Below are 19,743 nucleotides of genomic sequence, written 5' to 3'. Positions count from 1 at the left end.
TGTATTTTCTTTATAATAAATAGCATGTTCATATCGATTGCCTATTTTTCTACTGTATTGTTGGTCTTTTGTATTTTATAATAAGGAAATTTATATAAGGAATTTTTATATTAGAAATGTAGCCCTTTGTGGTATGAGCTGCAAATACTTTCTCTATTTGGCTTTTCTATTTTGCTTATTGCACCAGATATTTTTCCTGTATAACAAATCATCCCAAATGTTATTGACTTGAAACAATAATAATGTATTTGCTCCTTTCATTATGATTTGAGCTCAACTGAGACAAGTCATCTGTGTTCCATGAAGTTTCAGCTGGGCTCACTTATGCATTTAAAGTCACCCAGTAGTTGCTGATCTCACTGGTTTGTTTTTTGTTTTTTGGGTTTTTTTTTGGTACCGGGGATCAAATTCAGGTCCTTGCGCCTGTGCAGCAGGTGGCGAAACCACTGAGCTAAATCCGGCTCTGATCTCACTGTTATAGTTCGAATTTGAAATGTCCCCCAAAAGTCCTGTGCTAAAGACTTGGTTGCTGGTGGGCTTTTGAAAAGTAACTGGATCATAAGGGATCTAACTTTGTTAAGTGGTCTTTGTCACTTATCAAAATACATGATACCTAAAACTTAAAAGAGGAGAGGTTTATTTTGGCTCATGGTTTCAGTCCATGGTGGGGTGGATCAGCATGATGGAAGGCCATAGTGGAAGAAAGATGTTCAACCCATAACTATCATAAAGTAGACAGAGAGGGAAAGGAGGAGCCAGGATCTCTCCAACCAGGCCCTATTCCTAACAGCATATTTATCTACTGACCTCATCAATGGATAAATCTGCTAATGAGTATAGTGCCACTGTGATCCAATCACCCTCCAAACACATGAGTCTTTTGGGGCACATTTCAGATCTTGACCATAACAAGTGGGTCAATCCATTGAGAGATCATAATTTGATGGCATTATTTGGAAGTGATGGAAAAAGGAGGTGGGGCCCAGCTGAAGGGAGTAGATCATGGAGTTCTGAACTTGAGGACCATATATGGTTCTCGGCCTCTTCCCCACTACCTGTTTCCTTTGGTTTCTGGCTGCCATAAGGTAAGCACCTTTCCTTCGCCCATACCCTTCCACTATAATGTTTCTGCCTCCCTGCAGGCCTAAAAGCAATAGACCAGGCCAACTGTGAATTGAAACCTCTGCTACTGTAGGGCAAAATAAATCTTTCTTTCTTTAAGTTGTTTTACTCAGGTATTTGGCCACAGCAATGAAATGTGAACATTTTACTAGCACAGTAAGGGAAGTAACTAGTCACATGTCACTCAACGTCCAATAAGCTAACTTAGAATCCTTCTCAGGGTGGTCACAGGACTGGTTAAAACACACAAAACAAAGTGAAAACAGAAAACAGCTAGACAGCAAGCACTCATGCCCAAGTGTCTTGAAGTATCTGCTCATATCTACTTATATTTTTGTTGTTTTTCCAATTGCCAAACTAAGTAACACAGCTAAGGCTGGAGTCAAGATGGAAAGGGAATGCCTAGAGATACAAGTAGGGAAGAGGATGTTTACCCGTTTTCTTGGAGAACCTTCCACAGTTATGAGGTTGGTTGGTTATTTATTTATTTATTGTGGTGCTAGGGACTGAACCTAGGGGTTACATATGCTAGTAAAGTGCTATACCTTTAAGCTACACTCCTAGCCCAAGGAGTTTTGCCCCACTGTCTTAGTCAATTCAGGCTGCCATCATGAAATAGCATGAACTGAGTTGCTAAAACAAGATGTTCTGGAATCTGGAGGTCCAAGATTGGGGTGCCAGAATGATTGGGTTCTGATGTGGTTCTGCTTCTGGGATGCAGACTTGAATTTTGCTGTTTCCTCACATGGCAAAGAGCAAATGACAGAGCTCTCTGGGGTCCTTATATAAGGACACCAATCCCATTCCCAAAGATGTCCCAAAGGCACTCACACCCCAGTACCATCACATTGAGCTCCATGACATCATCTGGGTGAGTCCTAACTCAATGTGACTGATCTCTTTTAAAAGAGAAAATTGGCACACAAGAGACAGCTACATATAGCAGGAAGATAAGGTTAAAAAAAAAAATACAGGAGGGGAGATGGCCATCTATAAGTCAAAGAGAAAAGCCTGGATCAGATTCTTCCACCAAAGCCCTCAAAAGGAACAAACCTTCCAATACCTTGATTTTGGACTTCTAGTCTCCAGAACTATACACCAATAAATGTTTGCTATGTAAGCCAGCTGTCTTGTGGTACTTTGTTACAGCAGCCCTAGAATACCAATATTATAGGAACTATCTCCAATTGCTTGGTGGGGGATGCCAGATTGTTATTTTAACAGGATTTCTGGAACCACACTCACACTATCAGGAAAATGACCTGTGACCAATTAGCAGTGTCTTCCATGAATATGGGGTGGGTGCAGTATTGAATTTAGAGTCAGGTGACCGAGGATTGTACCCAGGCTCTGGAAATTCTGACTTAGTGATTACAATAGGGTTAGACAAATTTGTGAACTGGTGAACCCATGGGCAGGACTGCCAGGAATCCATAGCTGAAGGTTTTTGACTGAAGGACGAAGGAGTGGAGGTGGAGAGGAAGCATGGCATCACCTCAAATACTGGTCCCCAGCCTTGCCAGTGATGAAATAATCAGTCCTTCCCTAAGAGAGCCACCAGTAAATACTGAAAGTAAGTTAAATTCTCAGATAAAATGATAGCTCCTTAATATTCACTTTTTGTTAGTGCCTTTGAAGTTTGCTCTCTGCTCTTCCCAGGTCTACTGAGCAATATAAGACCTCTCCTCTAAATATGGCTGACAACAATTATAAAATATTTCAAAATAGCTAGTAGAATTTTGAATGTGCCCCCAAACAAATAAATGATATATGTCTGAAGTAATAGATATGTCAAGGTATTTTTAGGTCTGAGGTTGTACTTGTATATGGAAGAAAACCTAAAATATTGATGAAAAGGTAGAGATAAGGTGTAGTATTTACTTTTGAAAGGTGAGAGTACCTCTTGATTGGTTTCCTCTGGCCAGATTTTATAGCAAAATTAGGGGTTTTTTTAAAGCTCTGAGGCATCAATGTGCATATTCATGAATGTGTGAGCAAGCGTGTGTGTGTGTGTGTGTATTTGTGTCTGTGTGTGTGTGTGTGTGTGATGTCTTAGCATAGTGAGTGCTCCATGGGATGCCATTTCAATCTGGAAGGAAGATGGCTAAACATATTAGGTTGATTTAGCAGCCCCCACCAATAATTAGTGAAATGACACCAGAAGTAGCTGTCGAAGCAATGATCATCAAAGAGAAACACGGAATAGAATAACGTGAAAGAGCAGTGTATCAGTCATCTATTGCTTATGTAACAAATCAGCCCAGAATATAGTGGCTTAAAACAAAAACAATTTTATTTTTTCATGATTATGTAGGTCAGTAATTCAGGCTGGGCTCTGCTGAGTGATTCTTTCTCTTTCCTGAGGTCATTCATGTGCCTGCAGTCAGCTGGCAGGTTGGCTGGGGGCTGGTGGTTCCAAGGGTCTTAGATGGAATTGCTCATCTTTTACATATGGTGGTAGAAGAGTCTTCAGTGGCCACAGAGGACATGCCTAAAAACACAAGAACTTTTCAAGCCACTGCTTGTGTCATCTTTGCTAATGTTCCAGTAGCAAAATGTTCCACTATATTCTAAGCCCAGGGTCAGTGGAGGCAGGGACTGTACAAAGGCATCAGGACAAGGAAGCATGATTCCTAGGGGACTCTTAGTGGAAGAATCTTCTACAGCTTGCTTTTCTTGCTCTTTTTGTTTCATGTCCCAAGAATACCAAATGTCAAACGAGCAGATGAGCTCTAAGTCTTTCCTTAGAAATTAGGTTCAAAAGCTAGTGAAATCTTTTATTAATATAACCTTATTTATAAAAACAGGTAAACAAGGCCTGGGGAAAATTAGTTGACCTTGCAAGTCCCTTATTCTCTGAGACTTAGTTTCCTATTTGTAAAACTCCCTTCACTGAACTCCCTTCATGGTTACTGTTAAGAATCATATGAGCTCATGTCTTCTGTGAAAAGTATAAAACCCCACACAGCCAGGGTGTGCTGTGACTCTGGGGAACTTTAAACCTAGTGACCAGGAAAATATACAGATATACAATGAGAAAATAAAACCTCCAACTGACTGGACTGTTTCAGTACTATTTTTTAAAAAAAATTCGTGAGAGGATCTTTTGACTCTAGATGCATTACATTTGTGTCTGTCTCTCTCCCTGTCTTTGCCCAACATTCACAAGAAGAAAACAAGATTTTATTTGTTTTAAACATCTGCTTTACCTTTTGTCCTAATTTTAAATTGTTCCTTTATTTCAGATGCAACTTGTTCTCACTGCCTCTAATAGTGTCAATTAAGTTTACAACCCATCTCTTCCAGAATGTGTTGGATTGATTACACTCCCAATTCCATCCCTGCTTGCCCATCCATCAAGTGTTACTAAAATCTTTTTATGTCTGGGTTAGTGCTAGGACTGGGTGAATAAAAAAAATGAAGAAGGCATCATTTTTGTCCTCTAGGACCTCATGAACTAGCAATGACATATGCATACACAGGAAATAGTATTATCATTGTGTGAGGAGAAAGAAAAATACACATTTTTTCAATAAACATTTAACGACTGCTTATTGGTGTGTGCAATACAAAGATGGATAAGACATCTTTTCTATTTTTAAGGCTGATCTAGTGAAGGAAACAGCCAACACAAAAGTCACAATTCAGCACCAGGTTTACACGGCAGCCCAGAGCATGGCCCCTGAGATGAAAGTGGTTGGGAATTTTTTCCATAGTTTACGTATAAAACAAGAAAAGGTCAGGGATAGATTTCAGGAGGAGAGTGCAGTATACATAAAGGAAGAGTGGCTTGATAAAGCATGACTTTTAGAGACATCCAAAGCGGTTCAGCATGACTGCTCTACAGAGTGAGAAAGGAGGTCAAGAGAGAAAAACCTGGAGAGGCAGACAAAGGTCAGACTGTAGGCAAGAAGCAGCCTCCTTGGGTTTGCATTTTAGGAAGATCACTCTAGCAGAACAGGGTAGAATGTTACATACAGGAGTAGCTGAAAAGCAGGACAACAAAGCTAATATATAATTTTAATTATTTAAATGTACTAATTTAATTCAATGAGGAAATGATGAGAGATTGAATTTCAGTGTAGTACTGGAGAGAGAAGGGATATATTTAGAGGCATAAAGGAGTGGTATGGGCTGAATTATTTCTCAAAAGTACATATATTGAAGTACTAACCCCAAGTACCTCAGAATGTGAGCTATTTGGAGATATGGCCTTAGAAGAAGCAGTTAAGTCAAAATGAAGTCACCACTAGGGTGGCCCTAGTCCAATATGACTGGTGTTCCTATAGGAAGAGAAGATAGGACACAGACATGCACAATAGGAAGACCCTGAAAGACACAGGGAGAAGAGAGCCATCTACAAGCCAAGGAGAGAAGCCTTAGAAGAAACCAAGTCTGCTAATAATTGGTCTCTGACTTATAGCTCCAGAATAGTGAGAATAAATTTCTGTTATTTATAGGCCACCACTTTGTGGTATTTTGTCATGGCAGCCCTAGCAAACTAATCAAGGAGGAAGAATCAGGAGAATTGGTGAAATCAGGGATGAAGAGGGGAAAAGAGGAGGAAATATAGGGCAACTCTGAGGTTTCTGACCCATGCAATTTAGTGTTTGGACTCAGAATCACACCCTCAAAATAGGGTGTGTAGGGGTATGCTAAGCCTTTGACCTAAAAGAGAGTTTATACTGCTTCTGCCTACTCAAGCATAAAGAACTCTGGAATTCCCTTATCTGTATTAAAAGCAGACTGCAAAGGGAACACAATCCTCCCTCTCCCTAAAATCCCATTATCTATCTCAGAAAAGAAGACTAAGGAATGTAACCACATCTGGACAGATTTCCCCTACAAGATAATATCTTTCTTTTGGTCATTCAAATTCCAAAGAGACTGTTGTTGGGATTAATCAGTCCCCTAATAAGTACTTACAAGCCTGCAGTGGGTATTCCCCAGTGAGTTGTTGCTGTAGTTTTCTCCTTTTGGATGTTAACAAATTTGTGTGTCTTTTCTCTTACTTAATCTTTGTTAGTTTATTCCAATGACCCTTCAAGGGACAAAGAGGAAATTTCCCTCCTCCCCTACAGTAGAAAGTGATGCTGCTGTATTCCAAGAGGTGTAACTGGTAAGAACACTGGATGGCAGTGATGCTTTCTAGTTTCATGGTCCTTGAAGGACAGACAACTATTGATGTCCACTAAGTCAGCTATGTGGAGCTGGAGCCCAGTCAAGAGGCATGAGCTGGGGTTACAGATTTGGGGATCTCCAGATATAGGGGTAGGTGAAGCAGAGCAGTGGGTGAGATCACCTAAAGGATATGTGTGGTATGAGAAGAGGGTGAAAAAGATAGAACTGTGGAGAAGCCCTTTGCTTATTGAAGAGGAGAAGAACAGCAACCTGGACACAAGACAGAGTGTTTATTAGTGGAAGGCCTCAGAGATGAGTGTCAAGAGACTCAAGTGCTGTTCAGGTTTTAGTGTCAGGACCACAGTAATGTCTGTTTGATTTTTCAGAGGCAGATTAATATTCTTCAGCTTTCTATTCTTGTCAAATAATGCCTGCCTTGTGGCTGGTAGGCTCTTTTATCTCTTCCTGATAGATGCTGCCCTTTGGCCATTCTCTCTCTCACCTGGAGGACTCTCTGATGGGTTGTCAAGTTTTTCTTCCAGGGCTATCCTTGGATCTTTCCTTAGTGATGCCAGATGGCTGGAGGAGGTATCTGAGGTGAGGCTGTTGTTTTTAGGGCTCACTGAGGGGTTACACAGAAACTCTGTGCCCTTGTTCAAAATGTATAGGAACTATATGGAAATCACTGCTCAGCTTCCCCAAGCCTGGGAAGGATCTAGTCTTCATGGGTGCTTCATAGTTAGAAGGCATTGTTCTTTACTTACTTTGGAAAAGGGAAGGTACATGGACCCCTTCTCAAACCAACCAATCCAGCAAGAGATGCTTAGAAGAAACATAAAGTGATTTCCCCAACACCATTCACGATTTGGACCTGGCTTTGTTTGACTTTAAAGATCTTTCTGCAGTGAAATCATCCTCTTCTTTGTTATTGATTTACCACACAGTCCTCCTTCCTTCAGCTTTACTCTATGGTTATTCCCAGTGCTGGAGTAAATCTGTGGAAGGCCTGGATCACTTTCACCATAGACAGTCAGCCAAGCAGTCATGAACATTTCCTATCCAAGAATGCAGGGAATGATGCAACGATAGCAAGCTTATACCTTAAGCAGCATCCTGTCTAGTTGGAAATCTCAAGGCTGGGTGCAGTTTAGAGATCGTTTGCTAACTCAATCACCTTCAACAGCAGTAGTCCTAAATAATATACATTTGGAATATTTTTGTTATCTCAAAATAAAATTTTGAGATGGGAAAAGTAGGCCCTCTCATCCTCTCATTGAAGTGAAACTAGAAGAGATTTCTCCACCCAGGTGTGCAGTCTCACTCTTAGGTGACAAATTTGGTGCTCTGGTCACTTCACCTCATGGCCTTTCTCAGGTCCTTCAGCATGGATCACCTCCCTGAGAGACCCCACCAGGGCTGACTCCACCTCTGCCTGCCTGTCAGCTACCAGAAGGGAGGGAGACTTCCCAACAATGAGCTGTTCCAGTTCTTCCTTGTTTTGAGATTAAATCTCCTTCTTTAGAGCTCCCTTTCACAGTTAGGAGGAAAACACCTGTGCTGAACACAAGCCCGAAAGCAAGGGCCTGGGAAGCTTCTCCTTTTCACCCTCTCACCAGGTCAGGGCTTAGAAAGGCAGCTCTGGCCCTTGGCTTCACTGGCTGGTTGGGTGCAGGCAGCCACAGGCAATTCTGCACAGCAGGGCTGTTTCCTCATACCTGAGCCAGCCAACTTCAGCTGCACACACCCCTCCCAGCCTGCACTATTTAAGATGAGCACACTGGAGCTTACTGTGAGTCACGGCACTCAGGAGGGCAGCAGCAGCTCCACTCAGCCCAGCTCCTGGGCCCTGCTGTAGGAAGGAATCTTTCCCCTCGCCATGGCTTCACTGGGGCAGATCATCTTCTGGAGGTAGAGTACTCTTCTCTCTGTCTTTAGGGTTAAGAAATTGGGTGAGGCCTCTAGGAACCTGGAGAACTGCTGGGGTGTCACATATGGCCCCATTTGTACCGTTATGATCCAGCACTAGGCCAGCAAGAGCCTCACCAAATAAAAAGCTAACTGGACTCAACGTCATACCCTGGCCACCTGAGGCACCCAGTCAGGGATAGGAAAGTTTTTACTGGTGGTCTACCATGGAGGGCTGGCACCTGGTAGGGTAGTACTGGACTGAGGACAGCACAGTGTAGCAGGCTAGGAGATCCACAGAGATGTGATTTTCTCAGAACTTTAGGAGTGCTGAGTGCGATGCCCTGGGGAAGCAAGGGAATGAGTGAGGACAGGGATGCAGGAGAGCCTCTATAGAGCTCTCCAGATGAAGGAGGAGGATGTGCTCTGACTTCTCTTCGTGGGTGTAATTTCTCTGTACTCCTGAGCAATTCATGGCCACAGCCCCACCTCACCCCCAACTGCAGATGGGGTCCCTAGTTTTCCTGGGAGCTCTTTGGACAGCAACCCTTGAAGCTGCTGTTGCTGCTGCTTAAATTTCTCAGAAATGGAAGAAACAAACTCCTCCCCTCCCTTTTGCTCCTCTCAAATTCTAGTTGCCTTTTCCCCCTCAGGATGTCATTTACCTTTCTGGAAAGGAAAAGATGGAAAATGAAAGGTTTTTCTTAAAATGGTTGGTGATTCAATGTCAGCCACAACTCATTACAGTGTTAGGAAGACCTATTTACTGGTTCTAAGAGTTATGGCTATTTCAGTGAGATGCTATTCCTAGTGTCTATTTCAACAAGAAGAAAAAAAGAGGAGGGAAAGAAAGAAGGGAAGAAAGAACAAGAATCCAGATTAAAACAGTGAAAAGTTTGCGAAGAGACTGATAAAACAATGGGAGATTCTTTTTCTTGAAACAAAATGCCAGCTTCCTCCCTCCAGTTCATCTGAAACCACCAGTCCTTCAGTGGACTGCAGTGCCTGGGAAGCAGCACTCTTCCTGTGCCTGGCAAGGACACTGCTCCATCCCATCCCTGGAAAATCGGCACACTGTGGTGGGCTTTCATCCAGATTGTTCTTCCCCAAAGAATCCCCTCAAGAAGCACCTGCATTTGAGGTGTGCACGTTTTGGAAGCTTATACTGGGTGCTTTATAGTAGTGTCCTTTAAATCTCACTCCCAACCCCTTGTGAAGGTTCATTATCAGCCCACAGAAATAATGGCATTTGCTCAAGGGGCATGTGTAAAAGGGGCTTTAGCCTCAGTGTTTTTTTTGGAGAGGGCTTAAATTCTTTTATTGGTACATTTTAGGTATACAATACATTTACATTTATCATTGGGTGTTTGTACCTGTACGTGATGTATCTTGGTTCTTATTTTTTTCCCATTACCTGTGCGCCCTTCCCTATTTAAAAACACTTTATTTCCATTTTTTCCTTTTCTCATAATTTTTCCTTTCCCTTCTTTCATTTCCCCTCCCACTTCCCCTACCCCTTTGGACCTTTTCCTATTTCAAATTATCAATTATTCATTTTAATCATTTTAATCCTTATTTACACTTTCAGTTTCTCACACCAGAGAAACTATTCGGTATTTACACATGTGTGTCCCATTTATTTCACTTTCGAGGTTGACCTCAATATGTATCCATTTAGCTACAATTGTCTCTAGTTTCTCATTCTTTATGGCTGAGTAGTACTCCATTTTATTTAAAAAACCACATTTTTATCCAGTCTCCAGTTGATGGGCACTTGGGCTGTTTCCAAGCTTTAGCTATTACAAACTGTGATGCTATGAACCTGGGTGCATATATATTGCTGTGGTATGATTCTTTTAATTCTTTGGGGAAGATCCCCAGCAGGGGAATAGCGCGGTCAAATGGGACCTCTAGTCCTAGTTCTTTGAGGTATCTCCATAATGATTTCCACAGTGGTTGCACCAGTCTGCACTCCCACCAACAATGGAGAAGGGTTCCTTTCTCTCTACATCTCCCCCAGCATTTGTTATTGGTTGATTTCTTGATAGCAGCCATTCTTTGTGGGATGAGGTGGAATCTCAGCGTTGTTTTCATCTGCATCTCTCGAATGACCAGTGATGTTGAACATTTTTTCATATGTTTTTTTGCTGCTTTTACTTCTTTGTCTGAGAAATGCCTGTTCATTTCAGATGCCCATTTTTGAATTGGGTCTTTGAATTTGGGGGTCTGATTTTTTTCAGTTCTTTATATATTCTAGATAGTAGACCTTTGCTAGGGAACAGCCGGTAAAAAATTTTTTCCCACATTGTAGGTTGTCTCTTAGCTCTGTTGGTTTCTCCTGCAGTGCAGAAGCCTTTTAATAAGATGAGATCCTAGTTGTTGATTCTTTGTGCTAGTTCCCGTGCTACTGAGGTTTTGTTCATAAAGTCTTTCCCTATGCCAGTGTCTTCAAGAGTTCTACCTAACTTATCTTCCAGCAAGTTTAGTGTTTCTGTCTTAATATTTGAATCTTTAATCCACTTCGATCTTAGTTTAGTGCATGGTGATAGATACAGGTCTAGTTTCAATCTTTTAGCCTCAGTGTATTTTACACTAAAGGCCCAGTACTCTGCCCTGTGCCATACTTGCCTTGGCTCCCACTGCCCTAGCTCCCCCACCCTCCATTCTTCCAGCTTGGTCCCATGGATGGGAAACATGCAACAAGTGACTCTGTTGTTCCAAGGACAGAGTGAGCTTTCTAATAACACATTACAACCATCCTGACTGGTTTTGCTGGAGGAGTAGAAAGGTGGGTGTTCAAAATGTGACTCCTCTACCCTTTCAAGATCCACTGGAATCCACAGAGGCTCCTCTTGGTGGCCCCGGTTGCCTGGTTAGCTAATCATGCTCTAGTTACAAAAGCAGGAACAAGCTGCAAGGGTGGCAGACGCTTTGTGTAAAGCAGTCACTGGAAAGAGGGAAAATGGGCAGCTTCAGGGGTAAGCAGTATTGTTCTGCTTATGTTGGGGATTCAGATGGAGGCCCCCTAGGGGAACTCAGTGTCCTTTCTCAGCCTTCACAAACTTTCTCCCTTTCCCATAATTTTATTAATTCGTAATGGTACCTCTTTTTGAGGTGCTCAAGGCTACAATGATAGTATAAGAGTCTGCCAGTGTATTATTCCTTTAACAGTTACCAAAAAGCTTAATGCCTTCACATATTATAGAGTGCTGCTCAGGACATGCAGTTTCTACCATCCCCACCCACCTTGGCTCATTTAAGAGCTGGGTAATCAAGGACTCTCCACTCTTCTCCCATCAGGCTATCAGTGGCAGCAGCATTCATTCAAGGAATGTCTGTTGGGTGCTGCTTGGAGTCCAACAGTAGAAAAGTTACACTCCCTGCTCTGAGGGTGTTAGATTCCAATAAACAATATTAACAGAGTATCTATTCTGTGTTGAATATTGCCTCAGGCACTGAGACAAATGTGACTAAAATGATAATGTTATGGCCTAACAGGCGAGAGATTCCCAAGTAGATATTTCCAATATGCATTCAAAAGTAAGATAATAGGCACAAGATGCAATAGCACCACTTTCTTACCCAAGGCTTTGAGGAATGTTTCCTGAGCCAGACGATGGCTGGGATGTCTTAAAAAATGAGTTAGTATCACCCAAGTGAAGACAAGTGAGAAGGGATCTCTAAGTAGATGGAATAGAATAAAATAAAGCTCATGACCTAGTGTACTATCCTGAAAAGCTGCAAGATACTTTATGCTATCAGTGCATGAAGTTTGAGGACGAAAGTCTTGAGAGATGAGGCTGAGAGATCACATGAGATCACGTGGGGCCTTGTTTATTGTTGGTGATGAGGAGTCATTGAAAGCTCTTAAGCAAGGAAGTCTTGGTGGCTTTCATCTTGGGTGAGCACAAGGCCAAAGCAGGGAGAACAGCTAAAAATGACTTCAGCCAGAGGTATAAGGAATGATAAGAACCAGAAGTAGAGATCCAGAGAAGGGAAGTAGATTCAGAAAATATTCAGGGTTTAAAATTGGTGACAGGTTATAAACGTTTGGAGGGGAAGTAGCGTGGTGCAGAATTGGAGAGGACGAAGCAAAAGGTAGGTGAAGCCTAGGCTACTTCTGTGGTTTTGGATTGGGAAGAGTGAGTGGAGAGAGAAGGAAGAGAGAGAAGAGTTAGCAAACTGCCCTGTTTCATCCAAAATCACCAGTAACAATGGGATTGGTGAATACCTGCGAAGAGAAAGCATCTTTTTAGGAGGAAGGTGGACAAAACAGAGAATAAGAGAGGCTTGAACGAAGAAGTATCAGGGAGCTTTTATCTATAATCTTTGTCTCCCATTTCCCCCATTTTCAAGCTTGTGCCTGGCTCAGACATCCCAGACTTTGATGGTGAGAAATGCTCATCTGGACCTACCCTGGGGAGATCTCAGCACCCTTCATGTTGACACTTCAAACTCATTTAGACAAGAAAAGTTGGGTTCAACTTGCAATCTCTCTGAGCCCATAGAATCTGAGGCTTCAGGGCATTTAGAGCTCAGCCAATGAACATGACAGGAGTTCACAAAATGGAATACATTTTAAATTGAATGAAATACTTAAATTGGTGGCACTTTTGTTCCTGTACCCCAAGGAGTAAATTACCTCTTGATCATGATACCTTTCCTCATCTTTACCTGCTGCAACACTCAGCTCAAATGCCACTTCCTCTTTGAAGTCTTCCTAAATGCCATTAATTGCTTCTTTTATGTTCACAGTCAGACTCCTTTATGAACATCTGGTAGTGGTGGCCATCTCCTTTCTCTCATTTCTTTCTCTCACTAGGGTTAGGTCCCTTGAGGTTCTGGACTTGGTCTTTCTCACTGCTGTCAGAAAGAAAGGTAGTACTGCTGCTATGCATCTGGACTCTGGGATTAGACTGTCTAGGTTCACATCCTTGCATCATCATGAATGCTTTATGAGCTTCAGTTTCCTTATCTATAAAATGTGGCTGATAACAGTACCTAATTACTAGGGTTTATGAGTGACGTGATAATTATGTGCCTGGCAATCCTAAAAAGCTCTACAAACATTAGCTCTTGCTACAGTCATTATTTGCAAGTCCTTCTATGATGACTGCAACATGGCTGGCTTTCCACAAAAATTAAACTTCAATTCCAGGATTGCATTGGCTCTTCTATTTCTGACATAAATGTCCCAGTGAGGGCACATAGTAGATTAATTGCCACTGGGATTTCTAAGTTAATTCTAGCAAGTTAAGCTCAGGTGAGTATTCATAGAGTTCTCCAGATCCTTGTTTTGAAAAAAATTAAGTCCATTCCACCTTTTTTTCCTATGAATCTGAGACTTAATCTTGCTTTAGGCCTGAGGATGGCACAGTTGTGACTCTTCATTAAATGTCTCCCTCTGCCAGCATTGAACACTAAAGGGTGGTGCTAAGGGAAGTTAAGGTGGTGAGGTGAGCCTGGGAGGTCCTTCTGTGCATAGCTGGGTGTCTGGGCCTTCTGAGGAGGCATGGCAGACACCAAAATCAAAAGCCTTCAGGGTGCAGTTGAGCTATGGAGTGATGACCAAGCACTCGGTAATGGTTAATTAGCTGAGCTGCCTCGCACTCCTAATTATCTCCATCTTATAGATGCAAATGTTGAGGCTAAATAATTTGCTCAGTGCCTCCCAGTCAGTCAATGGCAGGAACCAAAAGTTCCTACCTAGTTCTCTATAGTTTTATTTTTTTAAAAAATCTTTCTAATCAGCTATGCTTCATCTCTTGCCATTTAAAGCAGAATATAACTCACTGCCAGCAAAAACTGTCTTCCTCAGTGATCAGTAACTGCTACAGCCAGAGTTCTTAGGTGTCTGATGAGGGAAATATCCCCAGAGTAGATGAGTGTCTGTGGGTCGCTGGTCTGTATTGTTTCAGGGAGCTGCTCGATATGAGTGAATCCATCAGAAAGGAATGACTAAATTCAGTAAGAATTACATACTTTCAGGGCTCAAAAATTCAGAAAGTCCTCTCATTTTATCAATGAGATAATCAAAATAAAGCATGTGGCTTGCCCAAGGGTCACTCAGTTAAAGAATGGTACAACAGGGGTTTTTAAATAATCCTACGTTGCTCAGTGACCTTAGCCATAAGCTATGGTGGACCCCAGCAGAGCATGTATTACTCAAATATCAAAGATCCTCAAATCTGAGAGACTAAAGCTTCAATCATGTTTACCTTTGACATATGTAGAGATAGAAATAATGTGGGTATGAGAATTAGTCTTATCAGTGTATGTAGTCCATCTTTCCACTTCCTGGGTGTGTGACCTCAATAAGTTACTTAGCAACTCTATTTCTCCCTCAGTAAATTGGGTGTTAATAATAGTACCTAGCCGTTAGAATTGTTGTGAAGACTAACTGAATTAATCCATGTGAAAAGCGCAGAGCAGCATCGTGTGCATATTTAGCACTTTGTGTTAATTGCCCTTATTGAATTATTTCTTCCCAATAATTTTAGAGAATAATAAAGTGATTTGGAGAGAGGGAGGGGAATAATAAGCCAAACAAGAACCTTTGTGTCCGGAATGTTCTGGGAGTCAATGGATCTGAGATATTTCTTTCTAGTCTCTGTCCTGTAAGATATGGGGAAATCCTCTGCCTGCTGAGGTAGTGAACTAGGTGAACTCAAAGGCCCCCACCTGTCCAAACACTGACCTCACACCTCAAAGTGTAGTCCCCTGTCCGGCGGCATCAGTACCATCCTGGAACTGTTAGAAGTACAAATTCTCAGGTCCCCCTCCAGATCTGAATTGAAAACTCTAGGGGTGGATCCAGCAAGCTTAAGTTCAAGAAACACTGTATTAGCAGTCTCTCTGGGCCCCTGGGTATCCCAGGAAAAGTACAGAGATTGAACCAGATACATATAAATTTCTCATTCCACATTCTTAACAAATGTTTTAAAGAGCAATGGACAGGTCTTGATGAAAACAGGAAAAACATGAAGGTTCTACAGGTAAGAAGCCCAGGTTTTATTTCTCTATATTAGCTTTCCACGATCCCAAAGCATCTGCCTGGAATACTTCAGATTTACTATTTCATCACTTCTAAATGTATTCCTACTACTCCCAGCACAGCAGTAATGGGAGAAAGGGCAGACAGTTTTCCCTGTTTTTTTTTTCCCGCAGATTTACAATGAAAAATTTCATGGAATAAAAATCATAAAATATTTGAAAGACAGAGAGAGGATCTACAATATTTTGGTGCATTGAATTGTCTCTTTTACCTTGTTGTGCTTTCTTTGCACTGTCCACTCCCAGAATAGCCATTCACACCTCTCTTGTTCCTGTAATGTTATAAACACCCACCCCTTCTCCCCATCCCAGACTCAGCTAATTATCTTGCTTCATCCTTCACAGAGAAAATAAAACTCAGCAGCCAAGTACTCTTTTATCTTTTTATTTTCCACCTGCCAAAGGGCTCCTTGGTGACCTTTTTCTCTGCCCCTCTTCTGGGTCCAGAGGATTTGTCCAACTATCAAAGGTCAACCCCTCTGTGCCCTGGACTGAAATCAACTCCCAGCTCAGAAATACCTCTTCAGCTGCCATCATCAATCACCCTTCTCCGCCTCTACTATACCAGACAGCATGCAACCCATGTATCAGTATTTTCTATCTTAAAAAGAAAAAATACCTATCTTTCAGCCTTGCAATCACTGCAGCTACCCAGCCTAGCTCCCTTTGTCCCTTCTCAGCAAACTGGTTCCAAGAGCTGTCTGCAGTGATTGATCTTATTGGCTTCCCAGCATTGCAGGGATGTCGATGTGACAGTTTCAAGCACAGAGTGGAGCCACACTGCCTGAGTCTGTCTGATCCCAGCTCTGCTACTTTCTAGCTATGTGACTTTGGGCGAGCTATTAATCCTCTGTGTCTGGGTTCTTCATCCATAAAATGGAGGCAACATTAGAATCTATATCATAAGATTGTTGTGAGAATTATGTAAATTAAGACATAGAAAGCACTTAGCAGACACTTATTGTGAGTTAGTTATTCTATTATTATTTCATCTCAACTAACTCATTGCATTTTGGATTTTGTCCCCACTAACCTAAAATACTGCACCTACCAGTGCCTCTAATCACTCCCATTTCCATTGCCAAATCCAGGGTTTACTTCTCTATTGTTATCTTACTTGACTTTACAACATTCAATACAGATATTCCTATTACCTCCTCCTCAAAATCCTTTCTTCTTTTGGCTTCCATGACACTCTCCTTCCCCTTTGTTCTGTGACACTTGTCTCAGCTTTTGGAGTTGGTCTCTGCTTCTTTACATTTGGTCTAGTAGTGCCAACTTTCCTCCTGTGCCCCACCTAACTCCAAACCACCATGCTGTCCAGCCAGGGAACCTGCCTCTGATACAAGGACACATCCTTTCATTCTTTTCCAATATATGACAATGGACTCTTTCCTTTGCCAAAGGCCTCCAGGTCCAGAAACAGGATGCAACAGAATAAGGACAATTATCTTTTAAAGAGGCTGGCATAAGCTTCATAAAGTCCTACAAGTATGATAGAGTAAGTCATGTAAATAGCAAGCACTGTATGGGAGGGAAATTTTTCTAGACTCCTAAGAAGCCCCCAGACATGTCCCCTGAAAGCTTGAGAGAAAGGTTCTGCTGGAAAGTCCTGTGGCAGGATAAAGTTAAATGAGGAATTACTCCAGCCAAGAAGCTGCCCTGATTTTAGCTTCTACCTGTCCAGGAAATCTCTTTCCTATTCCCCTCTTCTTCTCTTTTTTTATGAGAAGCCAAGTCTTGGTGATTCTCTTTGCAGTTAGGAGAAAAGAAGCCAGAGTTGATGAGAAAGTCATGGTGTCATTGTAGCAGCCTTAGGTCAGAGGATCTTTGTCTAATAACCTTAATATAAGGCCAAGGGAATTTAGCAAGAGCCAGACAATTTTCCAGCCTCTTGCTGTAGTCACCTTGGTCCTACGGCTGGCTCTGTGGGTGCTTCCCTGTAGAGGAGTTCTCCCTCTTGTGTACTTATCCCTGCATACATGCAAGGAATATTGGAGTGGACTTGCAAATTGCTGCTGGCCCAGAGCATAGGAACAGGCTATGTTTGGGGACAGGATAGGGATTGTGAGAGGGGGGATGTCAGGACTCCTGAACATCTCTTACACAGAGGAACCTCCACTGAGCCCTGGGGAGAACTGAATGCTCCTCAGCTACTGTGTCTTTCTGAGCAGCAACTCTGTGATGCTGCTGCACTGGAAGCCTTGTGCAGGCCAGGCCTTGTCTGAGGCTTTGACAGAGAAATCTTGGGCAATGACAACTTCCCCCTCCACCAGTAGTTTGCTGAGGGCCTGTTGGGGCAGTATCCTAAGACTAAGAAGACATTTTCCATGGACTCAGCTTTATAAATAGAAGTTAGATCCCCAACTTAGCTCACAAGAATCTATGCATTCTATACAATAGTTGTAATAGTTCATTTGTTTTAGTAATGTTTTCTCCTTATAAACATACAGTATTCTTGAAATGGTGAGATTCAATATATTTGTGAGGCCTTATCAAGAAAGCAGATCATCATTTATAAATAGCGTGGCTATAGGATCCTATTCAAAACTTCATATAACAAACTTAAATGCAAACTTTAGAAAGAAGCCATTGGGTTTTAGAAATGCTTGTAGGTTTCAAAATCTATGTAGATAGGCTTCTGAGTGAGGAGAGAGAGGGGCTGTTCAAGAGGTAACACTAGTTTATCCTTAGGTCTTTAACAATAAAGAGGCCAGAGGGACATAACTTACCAAAGTCTTGGCTGCCTATCTAGTTGCTGCTGTTGTTTTACTGTGACACAGTACAACATTTAAGGAAATTCTGAAAAACAGAAAAACCCAAAATCAACCACAGTTTTATCATTGTAAGTAAATATTTTTTGGTTTTTTTCCTTTTTGAAGACCAACAAAGGATTTTTGCATAATTACAAATAGAGCAGGTGCTTTTTGTATTCTGCTTTTCCCACTAAAATAATACTATTTTTTATTTTTATTCGTACGTGTTTGCAGTACTTGATGTTTACATTCATCTTAGGGAGTGGGTACACGTACATAACAGATCTTGATTCTTATTTATTCCCCTTCCCATCCACCTCCTTCCCTCTGTCTCTAGATCCTCTTTCTCTATTTTCATTATTATTGATTTTGTTTAGTTTATGTTTGGACATATGATTACATTCATTGTGGGTAGTTGATATAAATATATAACACATCTTAAAACTTTTTACATCTGCCCCTACACACACTCTTTCTTGATGTCTTTGTCCTCTTCTTATTTGCAAAACATCTATCTCTGTTTCCATCCATCAGTCTTTTATTTGTACTTTAAGTTATTCACATGAGAGAAACCACATAGTATTTAAGCTTGTGTGGCTGATTTATTTCACTTAACATTACATTTTCAAGGTATAACTATTTTTCCTACAAATGTCTTGAATTTATCTTTGTTTATAGCTGAGTAGTATTCCATTAAGTATAGATACATTTTCTTCATCCATTCATCTGTTGATGGACATATAGGTTGCTTCCAAGACTTACCTATTGTGAATTGTGCTGTGATAAACATAAGTAGGCGTGTATCACTGTAATATGATGTCTTCAGATCTTTGTGGAAGATACCTAGAAGGGAAACAGTTGAGTCAAATGTAATTTCTATTTTTAGTTCTTTGAGAATCTCCATACTGATTTTCACAGTGGTTTTAGTAGTTTACATTCCCATAAATATTATGGAAGTGTTCCTTTTTCACCACAGCCATGCCAACATTTTTTATTATTTGATTTCTTAATGGTTGTCATTCTTCCTGGTAGAAGATGAAATCTTACTGTTCTTTCAATTTTCATTTCTCTAATAGCCAGAGATGTTAACCATTTTTTCATATTTGTTGGCTCTTTGTGTTTCTTCTGTGAAGTGTCTATCATTTCACTTTCACATTTTTTAATTGGGCCTTTTATTTGTGGTGGTCTAATTTTTTTAAGTTCTTTATATATTCCAGACATTAGTCCTTTGAGGAACAGCTGGTAAGAATGTTTTCTCATTCTGTAGGTTTTCTCTGTACTCTGTTGCTTTCTTTTTCTATGCAGAAGCTTTTTAATATGACATACTCCCATTTGCAGATTGTTGATATTTCTTGTGCAACTGGAGATCTGTACAGAAAGTCTTTGCTGACACCTATGGCTGCAAGAGTTTTACCTATTTTGTCTTCCATCAGATTGTTTCTGTTTTAATATTTGAATATTTGGTCCATTTTAATTGTAACCTATCACATGATAAGAGATCTTCTGCATTTGCATATCCAGTTTTCCCAGGGTCATTTGATAAAGGGGCCATCCTTCATCTAACATATGTTTTTGGCTCTTTTCTCAAAGATCAAATAGCAGAATGTGTCTAGGGTTATTTCTACATCTTCTATGCTGTTCCATGGAATTTTTTTGCCAACACCATGCTGATATTATTATTCTAGCTTTGTAATCTAATTTAAAGTTTGGTACTGTTATGTCCACTGCTAGACTCTTGTTGCCCAGGATTGCTTTTGCTATTCTGGGTCTCTTCTGGTTCTGTATT

At 41.2% G+C, this 19,743-nt stretch overlaps 1 protein-coding gene and 1 long non-coding RNA gene across 3 annotated transcripts in view; one reads left to right on the top strand and one right to left on the bottom strand.

Annotated features, from left to right (window-relative positions):
* Positions 1-3,390: 3,390 nt before the first annotated feature.
* LOC110350993 (uncharacterized) overlaps positions 3,391-19,743 on the bottom strand; it is a 100,660-nt gene continuing 84,307 nt past the window's right edge. Inside the window, exons 3-5 of one of the 2 annotated variants that reach the window (XR_002397984.2) lie at positions 18,720-18,800; positions 17,934-18,003; positions 3,391-3,613 (exon numbers count right to left, since the gene is read on the bottom strand). This is a non-coding gene — a long non-coding RNA (uncharacterized LOC110350993). The remainder of the gene's footprint in view (positions 3,614-17,933; positions 18,004-18,719; positions 18,801-19,743) is intronic. The other variant, XR_015452057.1, reaches the window with a different exon arrangement.
* Positions 8,027-19,743, top strand: part of Vtcn1 (V-set domain containing T cell activation inhibitor 1) — a 73,422-nt gene continuing 61,705 nt past the window's right edge. The window contains exon 1 of the mRNA XM_013075455.3: positions 8,027-8,151. Coding sequence (XP_012930909.1) covers positions 8,120-8,151 — 32 coding nt within the window. The 5' untranslated portion in view covers positions 8,027-8,119. The remainder of the gene's footprint in view (positions 8,152-19,743) is intronic.

This window comes from Heterocephalus glaber, unplaced genomic scaffold (genome assembly GCF_053883595.1).
Source record: "Heterocephalus glaber isolate CG9 unplaced genomic scaffold, H.glaber_assembly_v1.0 deba00001442, whole genome shotgun sequence".
NCBI lineage: Eukaryota > Metazoa > Chordata > Mammalia > Rodentia > Bathyergidae > Heterocephalus > Heterocephalus glaber.
Note: the sequence above shows the minus strand (reverse complement) of the source record. Positions and strands in the feature narration are given on the sequence as shown.